Raw genomic sequence first — 27085 nt, forward strand, 5'->3', positions numbered from 1 at the left:
CGTTCCATGCGTCTCCCAAGATATCGAGCGCTGTGCGCATTGCGCATTCGGGAATTACGAGAAACAACTGGTGTGCACGGTGTTGCCAATATCGTTATAATAAAGAAGTACCAGCCTCAAATGGATAGTTCTCCACCGAATATACAAAAGAAAACAAAAACCTTTGGGACAAGTGGAGAGTACAATGGAATTTTTTCTCGGGGTGACATTAATCCTAGCCGCTTGTTTTTATTGTGGATGACAGGGTGCACAATAGACCTTAATGTCAATATTATAATTACATGTATATCATATATTTCATGAGATAACATCTCAGTCAACTCTCGTGTAGTTATTCCCTATAAGCAATTATATAAAAGGCAATTTTAAAATATGGGATGCTCTGGTACCTCATTATAGTAGATCGAGAGTCGAAATACATATCGGATCTGAACCGTTGTCTCTGGGTTATAGAAATATATGTCCACATTAAGACACAGTAAAATATATCAATCGAGATTAACCTAACTTCTCTTTTACCTTAGACGTCCTTGTATTACTTGAGACTTAGTGTTAACCAAACCAATATATCAGATAGGTTTAAAGATCATTATTCTTTTTAAGAAAGGTTTAGATATTTTGCATATAACTGATCAAAAATATTACGATATTTAAGTTCTACCAGAGATTCTGAGTCAGGTTTTTATGTCAGTTTTGGTGATGCCTCAGGAATTCTCCTCCTTGTCATTTCTTCATCATCCTTCACCGAATCAATAGCTAGCCAGCCGCTGTTTCTCCTCTAATTTTCTTTAAGACTGTTTTCTAAGCTGCTTCCACCCCGAGGTCTATTCTATTGCGTTTACGTCACTTGTAAAGAAAACAATTTTTAGGCAATTTTTAGTTAACAGAACATGATTGAGTGTCATAAATTAACTTTAATCGGGTAGAAGTTAACCGATGTTAATATATATATGAATCATATACATATATATTAACATCGGTACTGTGGAAATCAGAAATAAAACCTGTAATAAATACTTGCTAACCAAATATATAATTAAAAAAATGATTTAATTATTTAACATATCGACGAAAATTTTACAAAATACTAAATTACATAAATAAGGTTGTATTACAAAGAAAAAATAGAAAACCAATCAATCAACAATGCACAAATGGTTAAAAAAAAACACTAAATAAAAATCTAAAAACCTTGGTACATCCTTTACACTTTACAATCGTTCTTAACTACAACTCAGTGGTTGCCACGCCCCAATACTGTTGCATCCGGTCCAAGTCTATAGAGTCCACCAGTCCCCTCTCGTGCATCAATGCGAAATCATATTCCAAATTATACGGCATTAGTCGTTGTAAGCTACCAAAATATGCTGCATTAGGTCCACCAATCAATGCGGCATGCTTGCGATGTGCGTCTAATCCTAGACGAGAACCCTTCGAAAGGTAGTGAGGGATGGGTGTGGCGTTAAACGAACGTGAGCTGCCGAACTGTTTTGATAGAAATTGACCTTTTTTTTTCAAAACAATGAATTGCATGCGTTAGTCACAGGATGAAACAGGACGATGTGTTAACTACTGACCTGCTATGGGTGAATTACTGTTATTATTGCTGTCAGAAGAGGCTAAATGGGGGCTGCTCCTACTTAAACTGGGAGTTTTTACTCGGAAATGTTGGTTTTTTGAACCCCGGTTAAGAGTATTCAGTTCCTAAAAGGTATGATCTTAAATAAGGTGCGGTATGAAATTTAAAATAATTGATTTAAACCTTATCAAACAAGAGTTGGGTGTTCTGTTCCAACATGTATTCCCAACATTTGAATTGTTCTTCAGAAAGCGCCGAGTCTGAGTCGACTTCTTTATTTTTTTCGTCTTCTTTGCGTTGTTTTAGAGCTTTCGCCACCCCTCTGTAACTTCTTCTTTCTGGATTAATTTTTACCTACGGATAATATCAACATTTTTAAAATATAAAAGAAATAGAGGAGGCAGAAAAATAATAGTGAAGAGAATAAGAGAGAGTGGATAATGGGAAGATATAATTATGCAGGCAAAAGAGATGTACAAACCAGAAAATAATTAGGTTTAAATAGCAAAAAAAAAGCTAAAATAATAGCTTAGTCTATTTGTCGATTAAATATTATTAAAAATTCTCTTACCTCTACAGCTTCAAATAAAGATGGAGTCACGCTTCTAAATAGCCTGTTTTCTGACTGTTTTGCCAACTGACTAATAAACATTTTTGAAGCGGAATTACAGTCGCTACAAGCGTGCTCGCTTTGACCACTTGGTGAGGATCTACAGATTTTAAAGCAGACAATTTCTTTATAAACTGATATTATCTAAATGTCACATACTTGATTAACTTTGCTACGAAATATTTATTTTTAATTAACTAACCTATCGTCTCCCATCATCATAGGAGGCGGCATTGGTATCCTCTCTATGCAATCTGCATTTAACGCATCACAGCAACATCCGGGCTGGCAAATCGAGTTGGCGCTTCCACTATGATACTTATTTTTTCGAATGGTTTGCCTTAGTTCGCGCATAAGCAAATCTACGTCTGAACTCAAAAGGTTGAATTTTACTACTATTATACTTAAGTTCTCTTCTGCACCTGAAAAAGGTTTTTTATTGCAATTATCCTATAATAAATGACGAAGATCTATACCATAGCTTTGAGCCAAATCCTGCAACCTTTTAGCAGCCAAAATTACGTTTCTCTGAAGTGTGACCTCCTTGATGGCGTTTTCGGGAGTCATTACATCCCAGAGATTCTTATTTGCCAGAATCATATACTCGTCCTGCTCTTCCAAGTTGATTTCGGCCACCTCGGGATCCGGAATCTAAGAATTATGTCCAAATTAACTAAGTATAATCTTAAATGACTTTGCCTTACTGTCACTTGTAAAGCAGGATTAGTACGTATATGCCTCCTGGCTTTAGTTGGTAAAAGCCGTATTTCACCACCACACTTGCCTAAGACAACCTTCATGTCACCAATGGTAGCGATACGCATTATATACTTTTTTAGATTTTCAGAGAAGTTAAAGTCGTTGCTGCTTGTTGGCTTGGGCTTCAAGATGTGGATTAGTAACCCATTAATACCTAAGGAGAATTTATATTTTAAATCAAAATTAGTAACTTGGCAACCAAGCCATTCACTTACCATGTCTTAATCCTTTAGACTTCAAATGCCTATAAGTGGACAACATGGTATATTTCATGTACTCGTGAGCGGTCTCTTTGACAGTTCTTTCTTCCAAAAGCAAACGTGGCAACACCTTGTCTACCCCCGTTAAACTATTTCCATTATTTTCACCTAAAATTACGTAAGTATTTAAATTAAAAATTGTACCGCTAATTGTTTGTGATTACCATCAAATATTCCAAATAGAGCCTCGGTATTACAAAATGCTGGCAGCCTTATCTGGGTGACGTGTAATTTAGATTTGGCTCCAGAAGTTTCGGAAAATCCAACAGTCCAACTGGAATCAGTCAAATCGGCTTCACAATATGGTGCAGGTGACAATGGTAAAGAAGTGCGATTTTTTCCGCTAACGTCTACCAAAGACATTGGCCTTTGAGTTCTTAAATAAATAAGAAAACATTATTTTGGTAGCATTTCAACAGTAAAAGTTCTTCTTCTCAGTGGATCGCTTTGATATCAAATTAATGGTTGATACTCGCTCATAACCTATTAATCCGCGAACCTCTTCACTCTTAAACCACTGGAATACAGATCTATTAAGAATTTAAAGAACGATAACGATCTTAATGAGCGAGAAAGGAAAATATTGCACTTTACAATACAATGTGCAGTCTGTTCATCAATGTGGTTAGAGTACTACCCTTATAACATCATAAAAATCAAACACACTTTAATACAATCTAATTGATTTGGTCATGTTTCCCATGTGGATAGTGGATATATCTAGGTTAAGTCAGCACCATTCCCAAAAAGATCAAGTGTAGAGAAGAAGACATTACATATGAGATATATCCTGAATATAAAGAACAAGCCACTTGTGTATAATTATTCTTTATACTATACTATAGCCACCGTTGCTGGCTCTGACCTAGCCTAGTGATTTAAAAATCCCAAGAATAACCAACAGATAAAAAAGGTGGCTGCGATTTCAAAGAGAAGTAACAGGTTAAATCAGCCTTGTGTAAACAAACTTCTTCCCTTACATCAGTTCCAACTCAACCCATACAATTCCACCTATCATTCATTGCTATTCTTCGAATCTGCTTTAAGACCTAAATTGCTAAAAGGCTCTCAGTTCACATTTTTTAAGCAAAAAAAACTCAGCTCAAAATGATCTGAGAAATGTTCCCGAGTTAATCTAGCTGTCATTAAGAAAAAAATCATATCAATTTAAATATTGCGTACCTGTAATTATTAAACTGTTGCCCATCAACATGTAGCTTAGTATTGCAGCTCAGATCCAAAAACTTTAAATTGGGAGGTATTAATGCGCCCAAGTCGATCCGATCCAACTGATTATGCGCCAGATCCAGCACTCTTAGCTTCATTAAACCGGAAAGCTTCGGAATGCTTTGTAGTAAATTAGAATGGACCCTTAATATTGATAAATGTTTAATTTGATAGATGTTCTCTGGCAGGTGAGAGAGTTTATTTCCAGACAAAACTAGTTCTTCTAAATCTGGCCAGTAGAGGGCACTACGATCCGGCAGAGATGTTAGATTATTATAAGCTAAAAAGATATTATTTAAAAAAGCCCATTTTAGAATGTATCGCTTACCCATATGTAAAACTTTAATGTGCCTTAAGTAAGGTGCAATTTTCTCTACACTCCTATCAACCAAACAGTTGGCAGTCAAAAACAGCTTTTCTAAAACCAACTTACTATCCGGACAAGGCAAATCCACTAGCCTATTATTGGACACATTTAACACTTTTACACCCCCAACGAATTTAAAAAAATCATCTGGTAACTCAGCCAAGCTGTTATTTTGTAAAAAGAGCTCCTCAATAGGTAATCTACGTTGTATCATCGGCAAATATTGCAGCTGATTGTAGGCAAGCTGCACCGTTTGTAAATAAGGCATTTCATTGCAAAATAGGTGATCTGGCAAGGTTGTAAGCGAGTTATTACTAGCGAACAATGCACGCAAGTCACTGCACCCGGATAACCAATCGGGGAGCGTTTGGAGATCATTATAGCATACGTCAAAATGAGTCAATTTGATTGGTGGATGAGTGGTCGCGAAGGTTTTTAATTCTAAAATTTGTTCGTTGTATGAAATATAAAGTGATTAGGAGAAGAGTGAAGGTACTTACTATTATTGCCAGCAATGACTGAGACAAGGTTTTTGCCGTATAAGGTCAGTTGGGCCAATGAGTTTCTGGAGCAACGAAGCACTTGAAGTTGCTCCACAGCTCCCAGGTCTAGAATTTCTATGCTATTTTCGCTTACGTCTAAATGGGTTAAATTCTAAAAAAATTAAAAATTGCGGTGAACTTTTGTTCCAGGCTTTAAGTTAACTTACTCTTGACATAATAGTAAAGTATTTTTAAATTCAATTAAAACTCAATAATAAAAATACAATAATAATAATTATAATAATATTGCAGGTATTGCGTAGGAAACTCACTCTGGTAGGTCGTCACTCAAGCAGGGTTACCGAAACCGCACTTAAAATGGACAGCAGACACAAATTTATAATAAGAATTTTTTTAAGCTAACAAATCTGGGGCAACAGATGATTGGCTACAGACAACAGCTACATATTGAATTCTGCAAAAAATACCCAAATATGAACGTAACTAAGCAGAGCGTCGCTGACCAATACCGCGTCATTCTTGGAAGCAAGAACTTGATATCAGAATTAACTCTATTAAAAGGGAAATTGCAGCAAAAATAAATGATCAACAGGTCTTAAACGAAGTAAGGGACAATTTGCAGGACAACGCTCACCAAAAGAAAACAGAAGAGGAAGAAAACTTAGAACCACCAGACCATCTACTATTACCAGGAGTACTAATAAATCAAGAAGTCCAAAATGAAGACTAGAACAAGGAACATACATTTAAAACAGAATTTAAAAGGGCAGAGTATGAAGGCATAAACTCCATAACAAGACAGCTCTTCTTGGAGTTAACTCTTCCCGCAAATTGACTATTCTCCCAAAAACTACCAAATTAATTATACCTGAATATATTCTTACAGTTACGACACTGGAACAGCTAATATCTAATAGGTAATCTACGGTGCGGCTACCACTGTTATTAAAATCTTGGTATTAAAAATAATAAATAATCAGCAAAGTATTACATGTGAAGAAAGATCGACACCGCCATGGGAAAGGAAACAACTATAATTTGTATATTAATTATTATATATTTGTATATTGATTATACTAATATTGAAGATATTAGGAAGGACATTGGACGTCTAAAGAAATACATCAGAGGTATAAGAACTAGAAAAATACAAGAAAGGGTAGAGGAAATAATGCGTCAGACCCAACAATATACAGAACAGAACCCAGAAAACTGTACTCCGAAACAATGTGACACCAATGACACCCTTAAGCAGAAGTTATTTATTTTTTCAGGTCGCTTAAAAAGGTATAAATCCAGTAATAAAAGGAAACAAGATAATTTACTTTTTGAACGCTCAGAGATGCAATTTTATAAAAAGCTCAATGACACTGCTCCAACAAACATTGCCATTAGCCTACTAAAGAAAACATGAATTAAGAAATTGTGGTCAACACATCAACAGCTGATCGCCCTTCTAAACAATGTGCTTATGAATCCTTAGAATATGGTTAATTTCTTAACCGAAGGTACTACTTACCTCTTAGCCAAGGATGGCCAAAACACTCAAGATCAGGCTAAATATCGGCTAATAATATGCTTATTCACTCTATAAACTAATTACACCTTGCATTACATAACGTATTTACAGACATTGTACAGACATAGCGGCTCAACAGTGACATGGGGTATAAAGAACGGCTAATTATCAGCTCCATAGTTTGGCAATCAGGCACACAACAACAAGAAAAACCTTTTCGCATTATACATTGACTACCGAAAAGCTTTTGATGCAGTTCCACATAAATGGCTTATCAATGTACTTAAATTGTACAAAATAGATAACCACATAATTTTTATATGGATAAATGGATCATATTTATCAAAAAGAAAAAGAAGAAGCTGATTAAATAAAGAAATCTTATTATCTATATTTTGTTCATATATTATGTGAAGAAAATATTTGATTGAAGATCAGTGCGAAAATTATCAGCATCAAAATTGTTAATTATTACATAAAATTTCTATATGTAATAAAATGAGGTATACAATGAGCTCTCTCGATTTTTAGCTTATAGTAAACCAAACAATAATCAGAAATACCTTCTAACGAGACAGTGCCTGTAAAGGGAGTAAAATATCATGTCACAAATATAGGGTCAAGTAATGATACGGAGTTATCTGATATATTACTGGGTTGATTTAAAATTTGATTTAAATTAAAAAAATGATGTTAAAACATTTTGCTCAATTAATAGATTAATGTTAAAATCCCCATATATATCATTTGTTCAACAAAATTTATCTATACAGATAAATGTAAATATATTCTCGAAGAAATTTATTAACGCATTAAAGTTGATATTTGGCGGACGGTAAATTAGAGAAAAATAGTAAAGTTTGTTTCTAATTTTCAACATTTTTAAAATAAACCGCAACACCTCTGCTTCTACCTACTCTATCCGTATGGATGAATCCATAACCAACCACAAAAGTGACTCAGGACAAAAACAAACTGCAAGGCAAAGACAAACTATTCGTTTGCGCCACCATCAGGGTGTTATCGGCATGGCTGGCCCAAGAAACCACCGCTATGCGACAGCGGGTGTACCAGCTGCTTCCCTTCATGCTACAAATGGCGTTCGACAGTTTCCACGCTTACGAAGCTAAACGGATAGCTGAAAAGGCTGGAACACCTTGGGAAGTGGAGGATCCGATAGGCCAAATGGAACTTTTAAGAGTCCTTTTGCCTGCGCTATGTCATGTGGCTGTAGAAGACGAATCTTGCTCAACTATGCTTAAAGTGAGCAGCAATGCCGTCTGGAGTTTTATTGGACTCTTGAACTACAAAAGGGCTTCAGTACCCAGGGCTGAGAGACTTATGGCTCTTACCCAACCCAAACCGGAACTCACTCCAGAAATCCTTGAAGATATTAAGGACGCCCGGCTAGCTATGATCAGTATTTGTAACGTCTTGATGAACTTAACCGTGTTGAAAAGTAAATACGTGGAATTCAGTCAGGTGTTTAACAACTTATTGAAGTTTATATTCGATACGTTGCGTTACCAGAATTGAAAGACGCTCCAGAAAATTTGATTTTGCATGGCAACCTCGCCGTGCTTGGCCTCCTGTTGCTGAAACAACTGTCAGCGAAAGTAGAAAAAAACGATTTTTCGATATATTTCGATATCAGATACGATTCTTATGGGACGCCTATATTGTGGTTTTGTCGACGACACGCTTGGATATATCGTATGCACCAGACGATACAGCTTCTTCCTTATTGATACGTGCATAATGTGTCAGCATCCTTTTTAAAACGTATTTGTTTCATTGATTGTATACAAATAGTCATACCAGATTTTCATTAGTATATAAGAAGCTTTCTTAAACATAACAAGTAATACGAGTAGATATAATTCGACCCTATGTTCCACAAATCTTTTGTTAATAATAGAGGCAGAGGAAGTAGAGAATGCGCAGTTTTAGTATGTCAAGATTTTATGCCACAGATTGTTACCAAAGAAGCATTGGACAAGATTTTAAATTTGGAATTAGCGAAACTACTGCAGGTCGTTGGATCCATAAAATTACTGACAATGTAATACTGATAATCACCTTGCTGACCGATTCATTAATTTTCCAAATATAAGATATGAGAAACAAATTAATAAATTAACATTTATGGAGAGATTCAATTTCCCTGGTGTTATAGGTCCTATTGATTGCACCCATGTTGTCATATTAAAACCAAAAGTGAATAAACAAGTTTTTGTGATTTTCCATGAATTCAATAATTACTTCCCAATGGGTAGTGGTGGTTTTAAACGACATTTTTTTTTAAAAGAAATAATATATATAAAAAAGGCATATATTTAAATAAAAAAACACGGAGGCGAAAAAAATTAACAAGACAAATACAGAAACATTCTTAGTGTTTATCAATAACAAATTTATACCAAGAAACCTAAATCAAATCGAATAAAACGAGCTTAGCCAACGATTGAAATTTAGAATCACCCTTCTCGTCACGACTGAGTCGCGATCGAATTCGAAGTCGTGATCGTATCGAGATCGAGTCGTGATTTTAGAATCCCAGCCCTGGTCGTGGCGATGAACTACAAAGAACACTGTCTAGAAATGATAGAATTCTGGTTTTTGAGCATGCAAACGTAAGCGGAGATTTTATCACAGATCTCTTGGATAAGCGATTTTATCGTAGAGTCTGGTTGGGCGGAGGGCATCATACAACTCTTCAGGAAAGTGAAAATCAGGACTTTACCTCCCAACGTTAAGTCGGCTTTTGAGGATTTGCTGTGCCATCTGGTGGAGGCGAATGAGAGAGTTATTGATGTGCTCAAGAAGGCTGAAGCTTTAAGGGTGTGCAGAAACCACCAACTAATGGAACTGGGAATGAAGTTGTTTGGAGATTAATTAAGATTTAGAATTGTTTTTTTTTAAACAAATTAACATTATCAGACAGTTACGTCTCAGTCAATAACAGATAGGTTCAGACCACGTCAATCACCCAGTAAAGCCGTCTGCATCTTCGCCTGTTCAGGTTTTTAGATGGACATTATAGTCATATGCGTCATTCATAAGTGCGTTTAAAAGTTATTATAATGAGGAGATAATACAATGGATTCATCACAATCACCGACCGTTATCCCAATATGACATTGGTGAACTTCTTGTAATAGCCTACCTCAAAACACAAACAGGTGCAATTGCTACAAGATTTCTTGCTACCTAAATAGGAACAGACAAAGAACACTGTAATGCTCAGAGTGAAAAAAATAACGCCACGAATAACTATTCTGTTCTGGTTCTAGAAAAGATAACAACACCATCAAAGACAATGTCTTATTTGAATGTAGAGCCACCCAGTTCAGACCACGTGAAGCCCGGTTCATCTGAAATGCAAAAAAATTCTCCTAATAGAAGCAATGCGGAACCTGGTTTATCTGGAATGCAAAAAAAAACTGTCATCCTATGATATTTCATCAGTTCCGATATCTAAAAAGAAAACGACTAATAGGGGCAGAAAAGCATCGCAAGCAGCTGCAATTACCTCGCCACTTTATAAAAACAAATAAGTGGCAAGCACTGCTAATAATAATAAAGAAAATGTTACGTCTGTTAAAAAAAATCCAAAAAGATTTAATCGTACAAAAATCTGAAAGTGAAGACTATGGGGCACAGTTTACATCAGCGCCAGTGGATTACGACTTAGATATCAATGACTTTTCTAGACAAAAGAAACCAGATGATTTAATACTCAATACCCAAATATTTATTTCCATAGACTCATACAAATAAATATCGGATAATGTCAAAAAATAAAACTATAAGACCTAAACATACAACTTTTAAAAGGCCTTAAGAAAAAACTATAAAAAATCTACAATTAACTAAAGACTAAGAATATAAGAAAACTACAGTTAACAAACAAACAAATACGAATTATGGGAGTAAGGGTGAGACGCTGCAATTTAAATATTCTGTTACCGTATAAAAGGATATTTTAATTAAAATTCTTTTCAATGAAGCTTTAAAATTTATAACCTTCTAATTTTTTTTTATTTCAATGGGAAGTATATTGTATAATTTAATTAGTAAAACTACTGGGCTGTTTGCCACTTTGGTTAATTTATGTTTGGGTAAATCCAAATTTAAGTTAACCCTGAATTCATAGTGGGTACCTCTAGACAAAGAATAGTCGGACAGGCTACGCTTTATATGCATGACCGAGGAAATGGCATAATTTCAATAAGTCTGGAAAGAGTGTTCTACAAGAAAATGTATAAAGCTTAAATAAAATAGTTCTAATTATTTTTTTCTGGGCCGTAAGAACTTCACCACTTCTAGAACAGTTACCCCAACACATGCCATATGACAAACATGACTGGACATAACCATAGTAATAAAGAAGAAATGAATCAGGCCAATATCGATTTTATTACGCCAGATCACATAGGCATAAATTGATCATTTCTTTAAAAACATATCCACATGACCAACTAAGATGTTCATCGATTAATATTCCTAAGTAATCGACAACCTTATTTTGTTCTATGGTTTTGTTATGCATTTTAATAAGCAAGCTTTTATTCAAATTGGTAAGACTAAAAAATATCATTTTAGTTTTAAGCACTAGGCTGTTCGTGCTACTGATAGTCATCATTCGATCAACTACCCCGGTTGAACCTCTAGATAGTTCTTCTAAGTTACCACTCGACGTTGATATGACAACATCATCTGCAAACGCTGCTATATGCTTGCCAGGAAATTCATCCAAGATGCTATTAAAAAATATAACAAATAACAATGGCCTCAAAATGCTACCCTGTGGTACACCACTAACAACTGGTAGGGACTCAGACGCAACTGAAATATTTCCATTCTTTAATATCGTTTTTTGATATCTACCGGTCAGGTAGGATTTAATCCATTTATGGGCAAGACCACGCATACCACAGTCATTAAATTAATCCAACATTAGGTTATTATTTATTACATTAAACGCTCTTTTTAAATCAAAAAATAGGTTTACACATTTATTGTTTAATTCCAAATTAGACAAAACATATGAATATAGGGACAAAATTACATCTTGTGTAGAGCGACCCGTCCTGAAACCAAACTGATATTTACTAAAATTTTCTTTGAGTAGAAAAGACTCCAAACGTTTAGAGAGACACTTTTCAAAAACTTTCGAAAACACCGATAAGAGTGAAATTCCTCGATAAGTGGATATCAGATGCTTATCACCTCCCGTATGGATAGGGACAACAAGAGAGTTTTTCAGAGCCGATGAAAATGACCCCTTCTCAAAAGACAGATTAACAAGATATGTAATCGGTGTCACCAAAAATTCAAGGACGTGTTTAATAAGAGAGCAGGGAATTCCATTATCACCAGCCGAGTGTTTGTTAGTGACAGATAAGATTATTTCACGTATTTCACTTTCATCATACGAACATAAAAATAATGATTAATGATTAAAAAAGAGGATTTAGATACAGAATGCCTATTTTGCCTAATAAAATTTTCCAAAAAGACTGCAAAGGTGAAGTCTGGATTCAATGTTTCATGTGTAATCTATGGTGCCATGTCGACTGTGCAGGTGCTGACGAGATGATTATGTCTGTGATTTTTGTAGAAATTAAATAATCTTCTTTTTTGTAGCATTTTTTCCGTTGCTTATATTTCAACTTTCACTTCACCATAACCACTTGAATGTAATTTTTGTTTTAAAAACAAAAATTTGAAAGAAAAGTTTTTCAATAAATTAAATAATCATCAGCATAAGGCAGAGAAAGTCCCCTTTATCTGGCGACCAAACAACAATACCGTAGTCTTATAAATAAATTAGTAATAACAAGAAAACAAAATGGTAGTCCTAAATTGTACCTTCTCCTCTGCATTTTATGGAAATACTTACAGTATAATTTCCTAAGATAATATGTCCTTTCAGTCTATTGTTTCTTAAATTTAAAGTGGTGAGACCATTTGAATGCTTATTATATGCGTTCCTGCGATTCTCCGGATTAAGCTCAGACTCCTACAAAAAAAAACAGGATAAAACAAATTTATCTCTAACAACAGTGACCTTACCGCTAAAATCAATGCTTTCATCTCCGGCGGTTCTGCGGGCTTGTCCGGAGGTACCGTCAAACGATTCGAAGCCACCGTTAAGATCTCCAAGTGCTTCAGGTTCCATAGGGTCACCGGTAAAATGCTCAGGAGATTTTGGTCGAGAATCAGCTCTTTCAAACTGTAAAAACGGTTGCACACCGATAGTGAAATCGAAAGTTCTTTTCAGGATGCACAAGCGGGTTATTGACTGAAGGTCATTAAAAAAAACAACAACAATGAATTTCGATAATGTATATGAGGCTTTCGGGTCGTTTATTTTGGAGGAAGGAAGTCGCTCATTAAAGCACAAAGATGTTGAGATTTGTTTTGTACAGGGTGATTCTACAGATGAAAAAGCGGTTAAACTTGTATAAATCAGTTGTTATATTAATTTAGTATTCACTGAATTTTCGTTAATTAACCTAAAATAATAATTAAAAAAACGCGTGCGGTAATGGTCAAAACAATAAGTGTACTGGGCGCCCATGCACGGATGGCCGATCCGAAGAAGCGATTCTTTAATTATTTATGCAGTTTCGGTCTGTCGAGAAAGCGTAACTTTGAAACAACGGATGTTTCGTAAAAAAATCGCATTTGTTCTATATGGAAGTCTTAAAATGGTGGTTTGTAAGACATTTTACAAAACATTCGTCATTTAAACCTCTTCAGAATCTGACTAAAAATAGTTTAGAAGCAATAAGAATAATTTCACATAAATTGAAGAAAAAGAAGAGAATAAAAAACACGAATAACTTTAAATTTACTGTGTAAAATCCGTTTCATAAGTGATTTCAAAAATAAAACCAAGTTATGTACAGGACTTATTTAAAACTTGAGTTGTATAATCTCATAAGCCGTACCATGTGCAGCACTTTTAAACTGACAATATTGGCTTATAAAGGTAGTAGCAATACATACTTTCCTTAGTATAAATAATTCGTGTATAATTTTTCAGATAATCAGGGTCTTTCATACTGGGACAAACTTGGAGGGATTCTAGAGGGCCTTAAAATAAGGAAATTTTGTTCATTAAACCCCTATTCGAAAATTATTAGATTTTGAGCTGCAGGGTGATAACATTTTAATAAAAAATCTTATTTTTCACGATAAATTTGACATTCTTGTAGATATTTTTATGAAAATTAGTAGATAGTTACTATGCATCTAGTACTATTTTTTAGAACATAATTTTTTTATTTTACCAGTGGCGTCCATGCGGGCTAGAACCTAGTGAACTCTTTAAAAATTTATATTTTTTCGAAATTTATTTCTCGCTATAAAATTTAAATTTTTAGTTTCATCTATTTGATAATATTTACGAGATTTATTATAAGGAAAAAAATTACTTACTTACTTACCAGAAAGTGAACTTTTGCCATTGATTAAATGGATATAAGATTAAATTTGATTTATATTGATTAAATGGAAATAAGATTTTTCAGTAGATAGTTGTTGTTTATGTTTTTTTTTTTTAAATAATATGGTGTTATTTTAGCTGCATAGAGGAGTTTTCGCAACGTCGATATTTGTTATAGTTGGTCTATTATATTAAAATAGGCAGAATTAAGGCGGTCTATATCGGTACTCTTATTGACAGAATAATTTTTTTATGTGAATCATTCCTGATAAAAACATAAAAAAAATAATTCTGTCAATAAGAGGACCGATATAGACCGCCTTAATTGTGTCTATTTTAATGCAATAGACTAATAATAACAAATATCGACGTTGCGAAAACTCCTCAATGCAGCTAAAATAACAGTATATAAAAAAAAATATAAACAACAACTATCTACTGATAATAAGTGATTTTCGTTTAAAAGTTTTGAAATTTAGGCCAATTTCAAATCGTAAAGTTAATACACATGTCTGCCCTAAAATGCTTGGTTTTTAAGATATAGGATAAGATAATACTACTTTTTAATACATTTTTCAAAGATGTTTTGAGATTTTACTCAATTTTGGCTTGATATAAAAACAGTGGCTAATTATCAATAGAAATGCTAATTATCAATTAGGAATTTTTAAATCAGCTTTGCTCGTTATCAGAAATTGACATTTTGTTAATATAAATATTATGACACTGACGTTCTTTATTGCTTATTATGTCTTCAAGGTATAAAAATAAGTATACTTTTTTTAATTAAAACCTTAACACCCTGTATTTTAAAAACTAAGCTATTTTAGGGCCCAATATAATATTTACTAGTTTAATAAAATACTATTTCAATAATTGAAGCATGCTCCTTTTATATTTTTTTTACGTCAAAAAGGCGTATCGTGAAAAAAAAATTAAAAAATTAAATCTGTCCCAGAATAAATTAGAATTTAAAAAAAAATATGTTTATTTGAAGAAAAAGCAGTAGGGTAATAATATTTTCCAAAAAAAATATCTAGTACCGAAGATAAGGATCCCAATCCCCGCATGGGGATCTTAACATGTTGTAAAGACAGCTTAGGTGAAATTAAGTAGAAGTTATGTTTTTTGAATTGTATTTACAGGGCGTTGAAAAACTTACAAAATTTTCACGGGCCGATACAAAATATTTTGGAAAAAGAAAATTTAACAATATTGACTTTATTATTTTCAGATTTTATTTTAAGACATACCAAAATATTATTTTTTTGTTTATACAGGGTGTCCGGAAAGTCAACGATAATACTGAAGGGGCTGATGGAGCAACTCATAAGCACCCAGAAAAACATAAAATGACCTTAGTAGAAAATCGATGGTTTTCGAGATATTGGCACTTTAGTGGAAGTCGTACCAAAATCCTACCCTTGGATCAGATTTTCGATTGTCACGCCTTAAAAATAGATATTTTTTAGAATCTCTTTTTAGCTATGCAACACTGAATAGCCATTTTACTGATCAAAGACAAACATTAAACTAAACGGCCAAAAAATTTAATAAGAAATCTATTCTAAAATAAAGTATTACTTATTTTTATTTTTTAAACTTTAAATTTGACCGCTCATACTGGATCAAAAAAATTTAGGGTCCGGACACCCTGTATATGGCCAGAAATAAAAATGCATCCTATATCTGATTTTATATTTTCTATGATTTGTAAATATGCTTTAAAGAATCCAAAAAGGAATGAAACTTGTTCCTAATTTAACCTAAGCTGTATCTATGACCGGTACCGGAATTCCCATTTGTAGGATCCTTATATTGAGCACCCTGCATGGACATGCTGTACAGATATGTTGGACACCGTTTTCTAAAAAATCGTTATTTATGGATCATGGAGTTGTAAGATGAGGCGAACGAGTAAATTAAATATGGTAGAGAAGAAATATATGGATCGTAATAGATTAGACTAGATCTACAATTATTAAAAAGTAAGTGAGATGACCTTAATTAGTTCAATTAGCAAATCTCATCCAAAAACTTGCATGAAAATCAGACATTATAATAAAAAGTTGAAAAATATTTTTTTCACGTATAATATAAGACCACGCTAATATACCTTTTTTCACTCTCTACTTTCAACAATTTTCCATATAATTTTTTGGATAGGATTTGCTACTTGAACCTTAAGGTCTTCTTCTTAGAGTTACTACCCGTTCTGAATGTTGGAAATCATGTTGGCTATTCGAGCTTTGTTAACAACAGCGCGGAATAGTTCAGTGGTTGATAGGTTAAATCACATTCTTAAATTTTTGAACCATAATATTCTTTTTCTGTCCACTCCTCTAGCTCCATATGCCTTGCCTTGGAGGATCTTTTGCACAAAGATATATCGGTTCTCGTTACGCATTATGTGTCTAAGATATTCTAGCTTTCGAGTCTTAAGTCAGGACTTGTTTTCCTTTCCCATACTTCTCAGCACTTTCGTATTGGTTATTCTCTCTGTCCAAGGCGTTTGTTGGACTCTTCGGTACAGTTACATTTCAAGTGCCTCAAGTTTTTTGGAGGAAGTCTTCGTAAGCGTCCACGATTCGACCCCATAAAAAAGAATTGAAAATACGTAAAATCACAATGGGCGAATTTTCGTTGATAGCTGTAAGTCGTGGCTCGTAAAAACTTCTTTTATGATGGCAAATGCTGTTCTGACTTTTTTTAATACTCGTTCTGATCTCCACAGAATAGTCCCAGTTATCACTTATGTTCATCCTCAAGTTCTACCAATAAAATACCGCGAGTGTTTTCGCTCTTACTAATTATCATAAACTTTGATTTGTTGGTGTATATTTCCAAACGATAAGATCGACTGTATGGTGTAACACTGTCCATTAGTTGTAACGCAGCTAGATAGTCTGCAAAAATAATGATATCATCTGCATTCCTTATGTTATTTAATCGTTCTCCATTTAGCAGCATACCAGCTTCAATATCTTGCATATCTTATGTATTCCGAGTACAGATTGCAAATTTTACGAGATAGTATGCATCCCTGTCTTACACTACGTAATTTTTGTATCTCTTCTGTTGTCTCTCTCTCTCTACTCTGACACAAGCCATCTGATTCCAGTACAAATTTCCTGATGATTCTAAGGTCCCATCCAGGCCAGCTTTTTGCAGAACTTGCATCACTTTTATATGCCACACTTGATCAAATACATTGTTTTAATTTACAAAACATGCGTATATATCGCAGTTGACATCCTTGCATCATTGGATCCTCTCTAGTACCTACAGTACTTCTAAATCCGAATTGGGTCTTAGAGATCTATTCATCACATAGTTTAAATATTCTACTGTCAATTATCTTCAGGAATATCTTTCGTAGATGGCTCATTAAGCTTATTGATCGAAATCGGCTTTCTGGGCAGGGTAACAAATTCAGATTTCAGCCATTCCGTGGGTATGACACCCCTATCGTAGATCACATTGAATACTTTGGTAAGCCTCTTTAGATTCTTCGTTTCCAAGATTTTTATCGGAATCCAAGATTGCCTTTTGATCTTTAGCATTTTTCAAATCTGCCTGCACTTCTGCACAAGATTGGGGAACCATCTGTTTTATCAATATAAGGTAGCACCGTTTTCACGCTATCGATTAGTTGTTTAATGTACATACTCTTCCCAGGTTAAGAAGTTCTTCTTTTAGCTGTTCACGCCAATTCCTTTAGCTCACTCCTTAACCTCCTTAGATTTCCATACATTTTACCAGTTTCTCTTTTTTTTTGTTTACGTTAAATTTTTAACTAAGCTTAAGGTCAATCAATCTTAGCTCCTAGTTGAGTAAATTAGACTCAGTTAAAACTCAGTTAATTTTTAGTTATTGTAAATTTATTACATCACAGCCCATATATTTCTTATATACTATGTAACTTCCTTTTAAAACTCTGAGTTTGAACATCTTTAAGTTTAAAGCATGTATGAGCATAAAAAATTGTTAGAAATTATATATTTGTGAGGGGAAGGAGATTGCATGGAGCTACATTTGCATCATGCATTTTTTTTAGATTTTAAAGTTTAAGTAGAGTAATGAACTTGAAGATTAGTGCTCTTGGATAAGAAAGCCGTTTTTTACTTTTACGAAATTGGCTCTATTCATATTAGTTAGATTTAGCCCTATTAGTAAGGGTCACCCTCTCTGGGGGAACTGTCACCTTATCGTCGGTGAGAGGGCTCAGTAACCTACAGCCAGGGAGCAATGCCGGCGGTAGGGCCACCCATGCCGGTAAGAAAGTTCCCAGGCAGCGTCTGATCCAGAGTGGACGGCTGCAAACAGCGTCTGTTCTCCATGTCAGGAGCGGCTGATATTCACATCTTCTTACCCGTTTAGCCACCGTGGAAGATTATGGCTAAAAAACCCCGTAAACCATGATGGATTTTAAAACAAACGAAATAGTACCCCAGGTGGGTAAATCATCGCATGACAAATCCCACACCAGTAACAAGGTCAGCCTTAAGGATTCTGGGGGAGGCAAAAATTCATCCCCTCCATTCGTTATTACGAATAGGACCAGAACAAATTTAAACTTCACCTAGCCACCTATAATATTCGAACAATGAGATCAACTGAACATCTGGAAGAATTAGAGGTGGAACTATCCCATATCAAATGGAACATCTTGGGCCTAGGCGAAACCAGATTACCGGACGAAAAATGCATCACACTGAAATCAGGTCACCTTTTGTATCGAAACAACAGAGAGGAAAATACACACATTGGCGAAACAGCGATAATGATTCATAAGAGTATAAAGCGGCTAGTTACTAAGATGAAATCCATATCAAGTAGAGTAATTTACATAGTATTGAAGATATCGAAAAGATATAGCGTCCAAATAATTCAAGTATATGCCCCTACAAGCTCTGCACCCGATGATGAGATAGAGAGATTCTACGAAGACATTTCACAGGCGCTGACAATAGAAACAGCACACTATAAATACATTATTGGCGATTTCAATGCTAAACTAGGAGTACCAGCGGGAAACGGAAATCAATATGTGGGTAAATTCGGACTGGGTTGTACCAACGAACGAGGAGAAAGACTGATAAATTATCTCCAAAAAGAAAGTATGTACTGTATGAACTCCTTCTTCCAAAAATTAGAAAAAAGACGTTGGACATGGAGAAGCCCGAACTCAAATACGAAAAACGAGATCGACTACGTACTAACCAAAAAGCTTACTATAAAAGACGTTTCGGCCCTAAATCGCTTTGATACTGGTAGCGATCACAAGTTGGTAAGAGCTAAAATAGAAATAAACGTGAAGAGTGAACGAAATAAGCTAATCAAAATACAACCATTTCCCACATCAAAAACAATTCAGGAAAACCGCCAAAAATTCCAAGCTGAACTCAACAAGAAATTGTCTAATAAAGAAGCACTGACCAGCTTGAATATAAACGACCTAGAAAACAGAATAAGTACTGACATTAGAATGACAGCCAAAAAGATATGTGCCACTACCAAGAAAAATAATTCAAAAATAAAAAAGGAAACTAGAGAACTCATGGCGAAGAGAAGAAACTTGGAGAAAGGGACTCATGAATACAACGAAATTAACAGATTGATAAAAAAGAAAACAAGGCAATACAACACAGAAATGATAACAACGACCATCGAAAACAACAAAAACATGAAAGTACTTAAAACACGTAACAATGATAGACGCCTCCAAATACATCAACTAAAGGACGCAAACGGAAACACCAAAGAGGACAGTAAAGATTTGATAGATATCGTGGAAAATTTCTATAGCACACTGTGCACAGGAGACAACCCAGAACAAGCAATCGGAGTTGATGAAACGATTCTCAATGAAGGCTCCGAAGATCTTCCTGACATCACTAGAGAAGAAGTAGAACTAGCATTGTCTCAAATGAAAAACGGTAAAACACCAGGAGAAGATGGAATTACAGCTGAAATGATAAAACTTGAAGGAAGATCTACTGTAGAAGCATTGACAATTCATCTTAATAAATGTATGACAGAAGGCGTGATACCCCCGAAGCATGGCAAAAGGCCCAGGTGATTTTACAGTACAAAAAAGGAGATAGATTGAGAATCGACAACTATCGACCTATTAGGTTACTCCCCCACCTATACAAACTTCTGACAAAGATAGTAACAAATAGGCTTACAGCTAAACTAGATGGCTCCCGGAACAAGCTGGCTTCCGAAAAGGTCATAGCACAATAGAACACATACAATCCGTTCGCACTATAATAGAAAAATGCAACGAGTACAATGAACCACTACAGCTCGCATTTGTTGACTATAACAAAGCTTTTGACTCCGTAGAGTTTTATTTTTAAGGCCATGAACAATGCAAGAATCGACTTTCGATACAAGCAGCTTCTCAAACACATATACGAAAGTGCGACAATCACCGTTAAAATCTCGGAAGAGATAGAAACAAACAAAATTCAAATAAAAAGAGGAGTAAGACAAGGGGACACCATCTCCCCAAAGCTGTTTACACTTGCACTGGATGACGTTTTTAAAACTCTGGACTGGAACGAGACAGGCATCAAAATCGACGGCAAACATCTGAGCCATTTACGCTTTGCGGATGATATAGTACTCTTTGGCCAGAATATAATAGAATTATAGGAGATGTTGGCGGAACTTCAAAGAGAATCGAAAAGAATAGGTTTAACCATGAATTTAAATAAAACAAAAGTCATGTCACCTGACAATATTTAAGTACATATAGAAAACCGAATTATTGACAACGTCGAAAAATATGTTTATTTGGGACATTGCATCAAATTGGGCAAAGAAAATCAAACTGCCAAACTAAACAGACATGTTCGTTTGACATGGGCAGCCACCGGTAAACTGTCACACGTCTTGAGAAATGAAACTATTCCAATTAATTTGAAAAGAAAGGTCTTCAATGTTTGCTTACTGCCCGTGATGACTTACGAAATGGAAACCATGACACTCACTGTTAAATCAGCTAACAAGCTTTGGACCACCCAAAGAGCCATAGAGCGGATGATGCTAGATAATCCTGAGAGACCATATCATCTAGAATAAGCCTGAGAGACCATATCACAAATGATTTTTGTATTAGACAAAGAACTAAAGTTGAAGACGTCATAACACGCAAAGGCCAACTGAAATGGAGCTGGGTAGGACACGTTGCCCGACAGGACGACTTGAGATGGTCAAGACACATCGTTCAATGGAGACCTCGCATACATAAACGCAGCGTTGGCAGACCACAATTACGCTGGCTCGATGATGTCAAAAACAAAGTGCGCAACAGATGGCACCAACTGGCACAGAACAAAGAAACATGGAAGAATATAGGGGAGACCTATGTCCAGGAGTGGACTGTGAAGGGTTGCTGAAAGAAGAAGAAAGAAGAAGAAGTAAGGGTCAACTGAAAAAAAAATATAATTCGTTATTTATAAAACTGTACAAAAAGTTTCATATTAATTCCTGCTTAAATTGCTTTTAATTTATAAAAGGGCCTTACGAAGCATTTCGATATATTATTTAATAAATAAATAGCTTTATTTCGTAAGCGGTGCAGGAATATTCATTCGCGCCCTTATTGTGAAATGAGGGCGTATTTCTTTATCATAAACCATATCGGACTGGAATGCATACTACGTGCATAATAGTCATAAAAAATAAACATCTTGAATATGATGCTCTGTATTTAAAAAAAATCCTCCTAGTTTTTTTAGTGTTGAACTTGTCATATAAGAGATCAAACATTTTTCTTCATCAAAAGGTAATGACATTTTTGAACCTGAACTGCTATGAACTTTCAACAAAGTGTTTCGGTAAATATTGTCGATTTTGTTTAAAGATGGCGTTACAGGTATTAGTAACTAAACACTCGTGATTGTATTTTAAAGGGTAAACAAATACGATTCAAAGTCACTTTGTTTTGATTTTTCCATCTGTCAACAACATTATTCTTTTTAGCATCAAAAATGTCGAATTTTATACCAGGAAAAGACGTTTTGCGGGAAAGCCTTATTACATTCTTTCATCTAAATAGTATAATTGAATATATAGTAAGCTTATGGTAAGCATGCTTCAATTCAAAAAAATGAAAACGATGGTTTCAATGCTTCAAAAGTGGTGATTTTGATGTGAAAGACAAGAATCCCCCCTCGGGTCACCCAAAAAAAATTAAGTTGAACTTGAATGTTAAAGAAGCATATTGGGTATCAAAAACACAACTCAAATATTCAAGCAGTTAGCAGAAGTATTAAATGTTGCTCAATCGACTATTTCCGAACGTCTGCACGCATTGGGTAAGATTCAAAAAGTCGAAAAATGGGTCCCTTATGAATCAAAGGAGAGAAACATTTGTGAAATTTTGGCCGCCAAGCAAAAAATGAAGTGATGAAAACTGGATTTATTTTAATAATAAGTGCAGGGCATCGGTAGATCAAGGTGAGCTATCAACATCACAACCTGTACGCAATTTACACGGAAAAGAAGTTATGCTTTGTATTTGGTGGAATAGTAAGGGTGCTGTTTATTATGAACTGCTAAAACCTGGTGAAACAAAAACTGGTGAATGACAACACCAACAGTTGATCAACTTGAATCGAGCATTATAGGAAAAATGTTTAGAGTATGCCCAAAGACACGACAAAGTTATATTTCAACATAATAATGCTAAAAAAATATTTGGATATTTATTAAATGGGACGTCCTTTGCCACCCGCTGTATTCTTCAGACTTGTCGTCTTCTCACTATCATCTCTCTTTTTAATCAAGGCGGTAAGACTTTCAGAACAACATTTCCTATCTTTCAAACAGGTAAAAATTTGAATTGATGAATGGTTGGCTTCCAAAAATGAACGCTTTTGTTGGCAAGGAATCTATTACTTGGCAAAAAGGTGGGAAAAAGTATCTCTAACGATGACCAATACTTTGATTAATAAAATATTCTGTTTCGACTTTATTAACTAAACACCTATAAGAAAATATCTTCCAAAATATTCCGATTCTTGTTTCATAGAAAAAAAAATATTTAGACTTCAAGTGATTTTTTAATGAACACAAATATTGAACAAACAATATTTGTAGGAAATATGCTTAAAATCTGTGGTGAATTTAGTAATCGGTCTTAGATATCGCTACATAACCAAGACCAAATCTGAAAGGTTTACTTGGACTTTTTTAAACTTTTACAACATTAACACAAAAATAGTTTATATATTTACAAATACGTCCATCACCTTAAAACTAAGACATAGATAGATTTGGCATCATAAAAGATCTAATAACTTATATACAGGGTGTTTCATTAATATTACTAAAAAATTCATGGGGAGTTTTCTTGCTTAAAAATAATAAAAAAAGTGTCTATAAACCTACATACACGATTTTTTATACTTTAAAAGGGTCATATCGTTTTTATGGTCGCTTAAATTATTTTTTTGATAAAAAAGTAGATTTATTTATTATTTTTACGGAAAAAAGGTATCTTGGTCGAAGTCGCTACAAGCAACTGTTTTCGAGATATTTAGACTTAGCATAATGAATGCATTACATTTTAAAAAACACAATAATTGGTTTTTTTAAGTTGTGTATAATTCCTTTAAAAAATTTCAATAATAAATGTTGTGTATAAGAAATTTCTAAAGGCAACAGAAATACAGAAAAAATATGTATAAAAAGTCATCATACGATATTTTCCCGTCTCCATCAACGCCTTTGTGACACTGGAAGTTTTCAACAACAAACTACTGGTAACATAAGACCACAGCAGCAACTCCACGAGTAGATAAAAATTTGCTTAGTGAAATTGAGGAAAATCCTGCAACAAGCACTAGAAAAATTACTTTAAACTTAAATATAAATCATAATAACTTTCTATTCCCTTATCATATCCAGCGGGTAAAAGCACTATTACCGACTGATTTTCCGTTGAGACTAAATTTTTGCCGTTGGATGCAACAAAAAATTGGCGAATTCATACTTTTGGAGAATGTTCCATTGCAGTTAAGATTGCAAATGTAGTTCATGCACGATGGAGCCTCACCTCATTTCAGTTTAATTGCACGTGAAAATTTAAACACAGTGGATCCGAATCGTTGGATAGGCCGAGGAGGAACTGAACCTTGGTCTCCCAGATCTCCAGACATTAATTCCTTGGACTTTTTCCTTTGGGGTTACCTTAAACATTTGGTTTATACGACCCCAGTAGATACCGTGGAAGAACTACGAAATCGCATTATCGCATCCTGTGAAACAATTAAACACACGCCCGGAATATTTGAACGAGTTCGCCAATCGATGCGTCGTAGAATAGAGGCCTGTGTTGCAGTTAGGTGTTCACGTTTTGAACAACTGTTATAACTTTGTTCCATCAAGTGGCTTTTTTAAAAGTAGATATTTGTCGTAAGAACTTTGGGTATTTTTTTTTTCACTAAATAAAAAATATTTTGTAACAAAAAAATATAAAATAAAACTTAATAAAATATTGACATTTATTTTTAAGTTTTAAAAGAGCATTGAATAGTGAATAAAAACTCCAGGTTCCATATTTAAAGCTGATGATATCTCGAATCTAAAACGTTTAAATGTAATGCATTTATTATTTTAATTCCAAAAATCTCGAAAACGCTGGCTCGTAGCGACTTTGACCAAGATATATTTTTTACGTGAAAATGATAGATAAATTTATTTTGTTGTAAAAAAATAGTTAAGCAACCATAAGAAAATTATTACGCTTTAAAGTATTAAAAACCGTGTATGTAGCGCCCTCTACAAGTGAGAACCCTCGTAACATTAAGTTTGAATTTACCATATCAAAAAACTCCCAGATGCCAATTTTCGTTCAAATATCTGCATAACTACCAAAAGTATTAAGAAAAAACAAAAATAAAAATAAAACTTTAACACCCTCTATCTTAGAAACTAGGCATTTGCGGACATAGGTTTATAGGGACTTTTTTATTATTTTTAAGCAAGGAAACTCCTCCTGAATTTTTTCGCAATATTAATGAAACACCCTGTATAACTTAACTTTTATATGCAACATGTTTAAAAAAATACACGTTTAAAAAAAATACTTACTTGTCTAATTGCTCAATCTCCGGCGGCAAAGTCAACAAACAGTTATCCGAAATATCCAAACTCACTAGAGTAGTCAACTCTAAGACACTTTGCGGAAAATTCTGAATGTCATTATGCCTCAAACTCAACACTTTTAAGTCTGATAGAGATTGTAAAGATTCACTAGGGAACACTATTTCATCCACGTAATATTCCTTATTGCTCTTGTACAGGCTATTCAAATTAAGCTGAGTCCATGTTGTATCTTTAACTGACGCCTGCGAAAGAATAAACAGAAAAATGGTAATTTTTAGTTAACTGAAGTGTGTCTGAGATCTGATAAGTGTAGAGTGAAAGTAACGGTTATGTAAGAAGCAACTGACCAAGGAAATGTAACTTACCTCCTGTTTTAAATCTCCGTCTAAAGAATCCACCTCAATACTATCACATTCACGGATATTATATGCTTGGGATTCGTATAGTCTTAAGGGTTTTTTCGGAGGTACACAAGTAGTCAACATTTTATTTCATAAAAATACCGTCTATACTTTTAAGCCATTTGGCACCAACTGAAAAAAGTCCCACATCAGACAATTGTGATTCTGTGTGTGTTACACGATCAAACCGTGACATGTTGATATGCTTGGTTAATCTTTATTCTTAGGCCGTAGTTTGTACCATGCATAATTTTGGTCTCTATGGTAGTACGTGAAGCGTCAAAAAAGGTATTTTTCTTATTCAAAACGGACATGATGTATTGGATAATTGGCATAATGTAGGAATTATTTAAGGAAATACTCATTTGCAAAAAATAATACAAGAAAATAATATTTGTAGGTCCAGTTGTGAAAAGGACTGAGTTAAGGTGATATTTTTATTTTCATACTAAGGCTTGAAGTACATATTTTAAACATACTGTAATTTACTTAATTGTAATTCACTTTACAAATACTGCAGAATATAAAATTGTCTAAATTTTTAGTTTATTTTAATCATGAGGCTGCAGCTTTTGTATTTCACAGTCTATGTATCTTTTTTTCCAGTAATAAAAATATTTTATGAGTCATTATTTATTTATGGCCTATCGATGTTGGCACCCCTATTTGCCAATCCAATGACTCGAAAATGGATGTCCAAAAACTGTCGTTCTGGAGCCACATAGTGCGGTGGTGCACCATCCTATTGAAAATGAATGTCATTTTCGATATAATTAACGTCTTATTCTATTATTTCTGTAATTCGTGGCTCTATTGTATTTTAGTTTCCAGTAATAAAGAAAGTTCCTACAATATGACTTCCGAAAATGCCACCTCACTCATTTATTCTTTCAGGATATAGAAAGTGTACCTCTCGAAACAAATGTAGATTCGAGTTACTCCAATATCGATCGAGTACTTTGGGTGTCCCAAAGCTGGTCGATTTCTTCAATAATTGCTATTACGACATAGATTTCATTTCTTTAAATTTTCTTATCAACTTAGCCACATACTAATCGCTAATATGTTTGTCCGAATGTAACGCATTATAAAATCAAACAATAGCTCTTGCAATGATCCTGTTTTGTAATACAGTTTTGTTATTTCTACCCTCTCTTAAATTAAATTATTTCTTTTATATTTCTCACAATATCTTGTTGGCAAGTTAATAATTTCAAATCAAAAACAAAGTTTTTCGATGACCTACGATGACACTGACTGATGCTAAATGTTTATCAGCA

At 34.3% G+C, this 27085-nt stretch overlaps 1 protein-coding gene and 1 long non-coding RNA gene across 3 annotated transcripts; one reads left to right on the forward strand and one right to left on the reverse strand.

Annotated features, from left to right (window-relative positions):
• Positions 1-1044: 1044 nt before the first annotated feature.
• LOC126744086 (protein phosphatase PHLPP-like protein) lies at positions 1045-25930 on the reverse strand. 2 transcript variants are annotated; one of them, XM_050451432.1, is made up of 16 exons: positions 25770-25928; positions 25390-25646; positions 12903-13062; positions 12730-12849; positions 5303-5456; positions 4764-5243; positions 4391-4715; positions 3373-3584; positions 3164-3316; positions 2894-3102; positions 2666-2840; positions 2392-2611; positions 2151-2289; positions 1763-1933; positions 1578-1704; positions 1045-1505 (listed from the first exon to the last, which is right to left on the reverse strand). In XM_050451432.1, exons 1-16 carry the CDS (start codon positions 25887-25889, stop codon positions 1228-1230), a joined length of 3300 nt encoding a protein of 1099 aa, XP_050307389.1. In that variant the 5' UTR covers positions 25890-25928; the 3' UTR covers positions 1045-1227. The 2 variants fall into 2 exon arrangements, with proteins under 2 accessions (XP_050307389.1, XP_050307390.1); XM_050451433.1 differs by having other exon boundaries at positions 1314-1485; positions 25770-25930.
• LOC126744094 (uncharacterized) lies at positions 13395-14371 on the forward strand. Its single transcript, XR_007663057.1, has 2 exons — positions 13395-13824; positions 13879-14371. It is a non-coding gene; the product is annotated as an uncharacterized LOC126744094 (long non-coding RNA).
• Positions 25931-27085: the final 1155 nt, after the last annotated feature.

This window comes from Anthonomus grandis, chromosome 13 (assembly GCF_022605725.1).
Source record: "Anthonomus grandis grandis chromosome 13, icAntGran1.3, whole genome shotgun sequence".
In the NCBI taxonomy this organism is placed as follows: Eukaryota; Metazoa; Arthropoda; class Insecta; order Coleoptera; family Curculionidae; genus Anthonomus; species Anthonomus grandis.

Bases quoted from the DNA above. Each gene is read 5' to 3' on its own strand.
- LOC126744086 (XM_050451432.1), bottom strand. From the start codon at position 25,889: ATGTTGACTACTTGTGTACCTCCGAAAAAACCCTTAAGACTATACGAA. The intron at 12,850-12,902 runs GTAAGGTCACTG...TTTTTTTTGTAG, and splicing joins TGAAAGCATTGATTTTAGCG to GAGTCTGAGCTTAATCCGGA. The intron at 1,705-1,762 runs GTTTAAATCAAT...CATACCTTTTAG, and splicing joins CCCAACTCTTGTTTGATAAG to GAACTGAATACTCTTAACCG.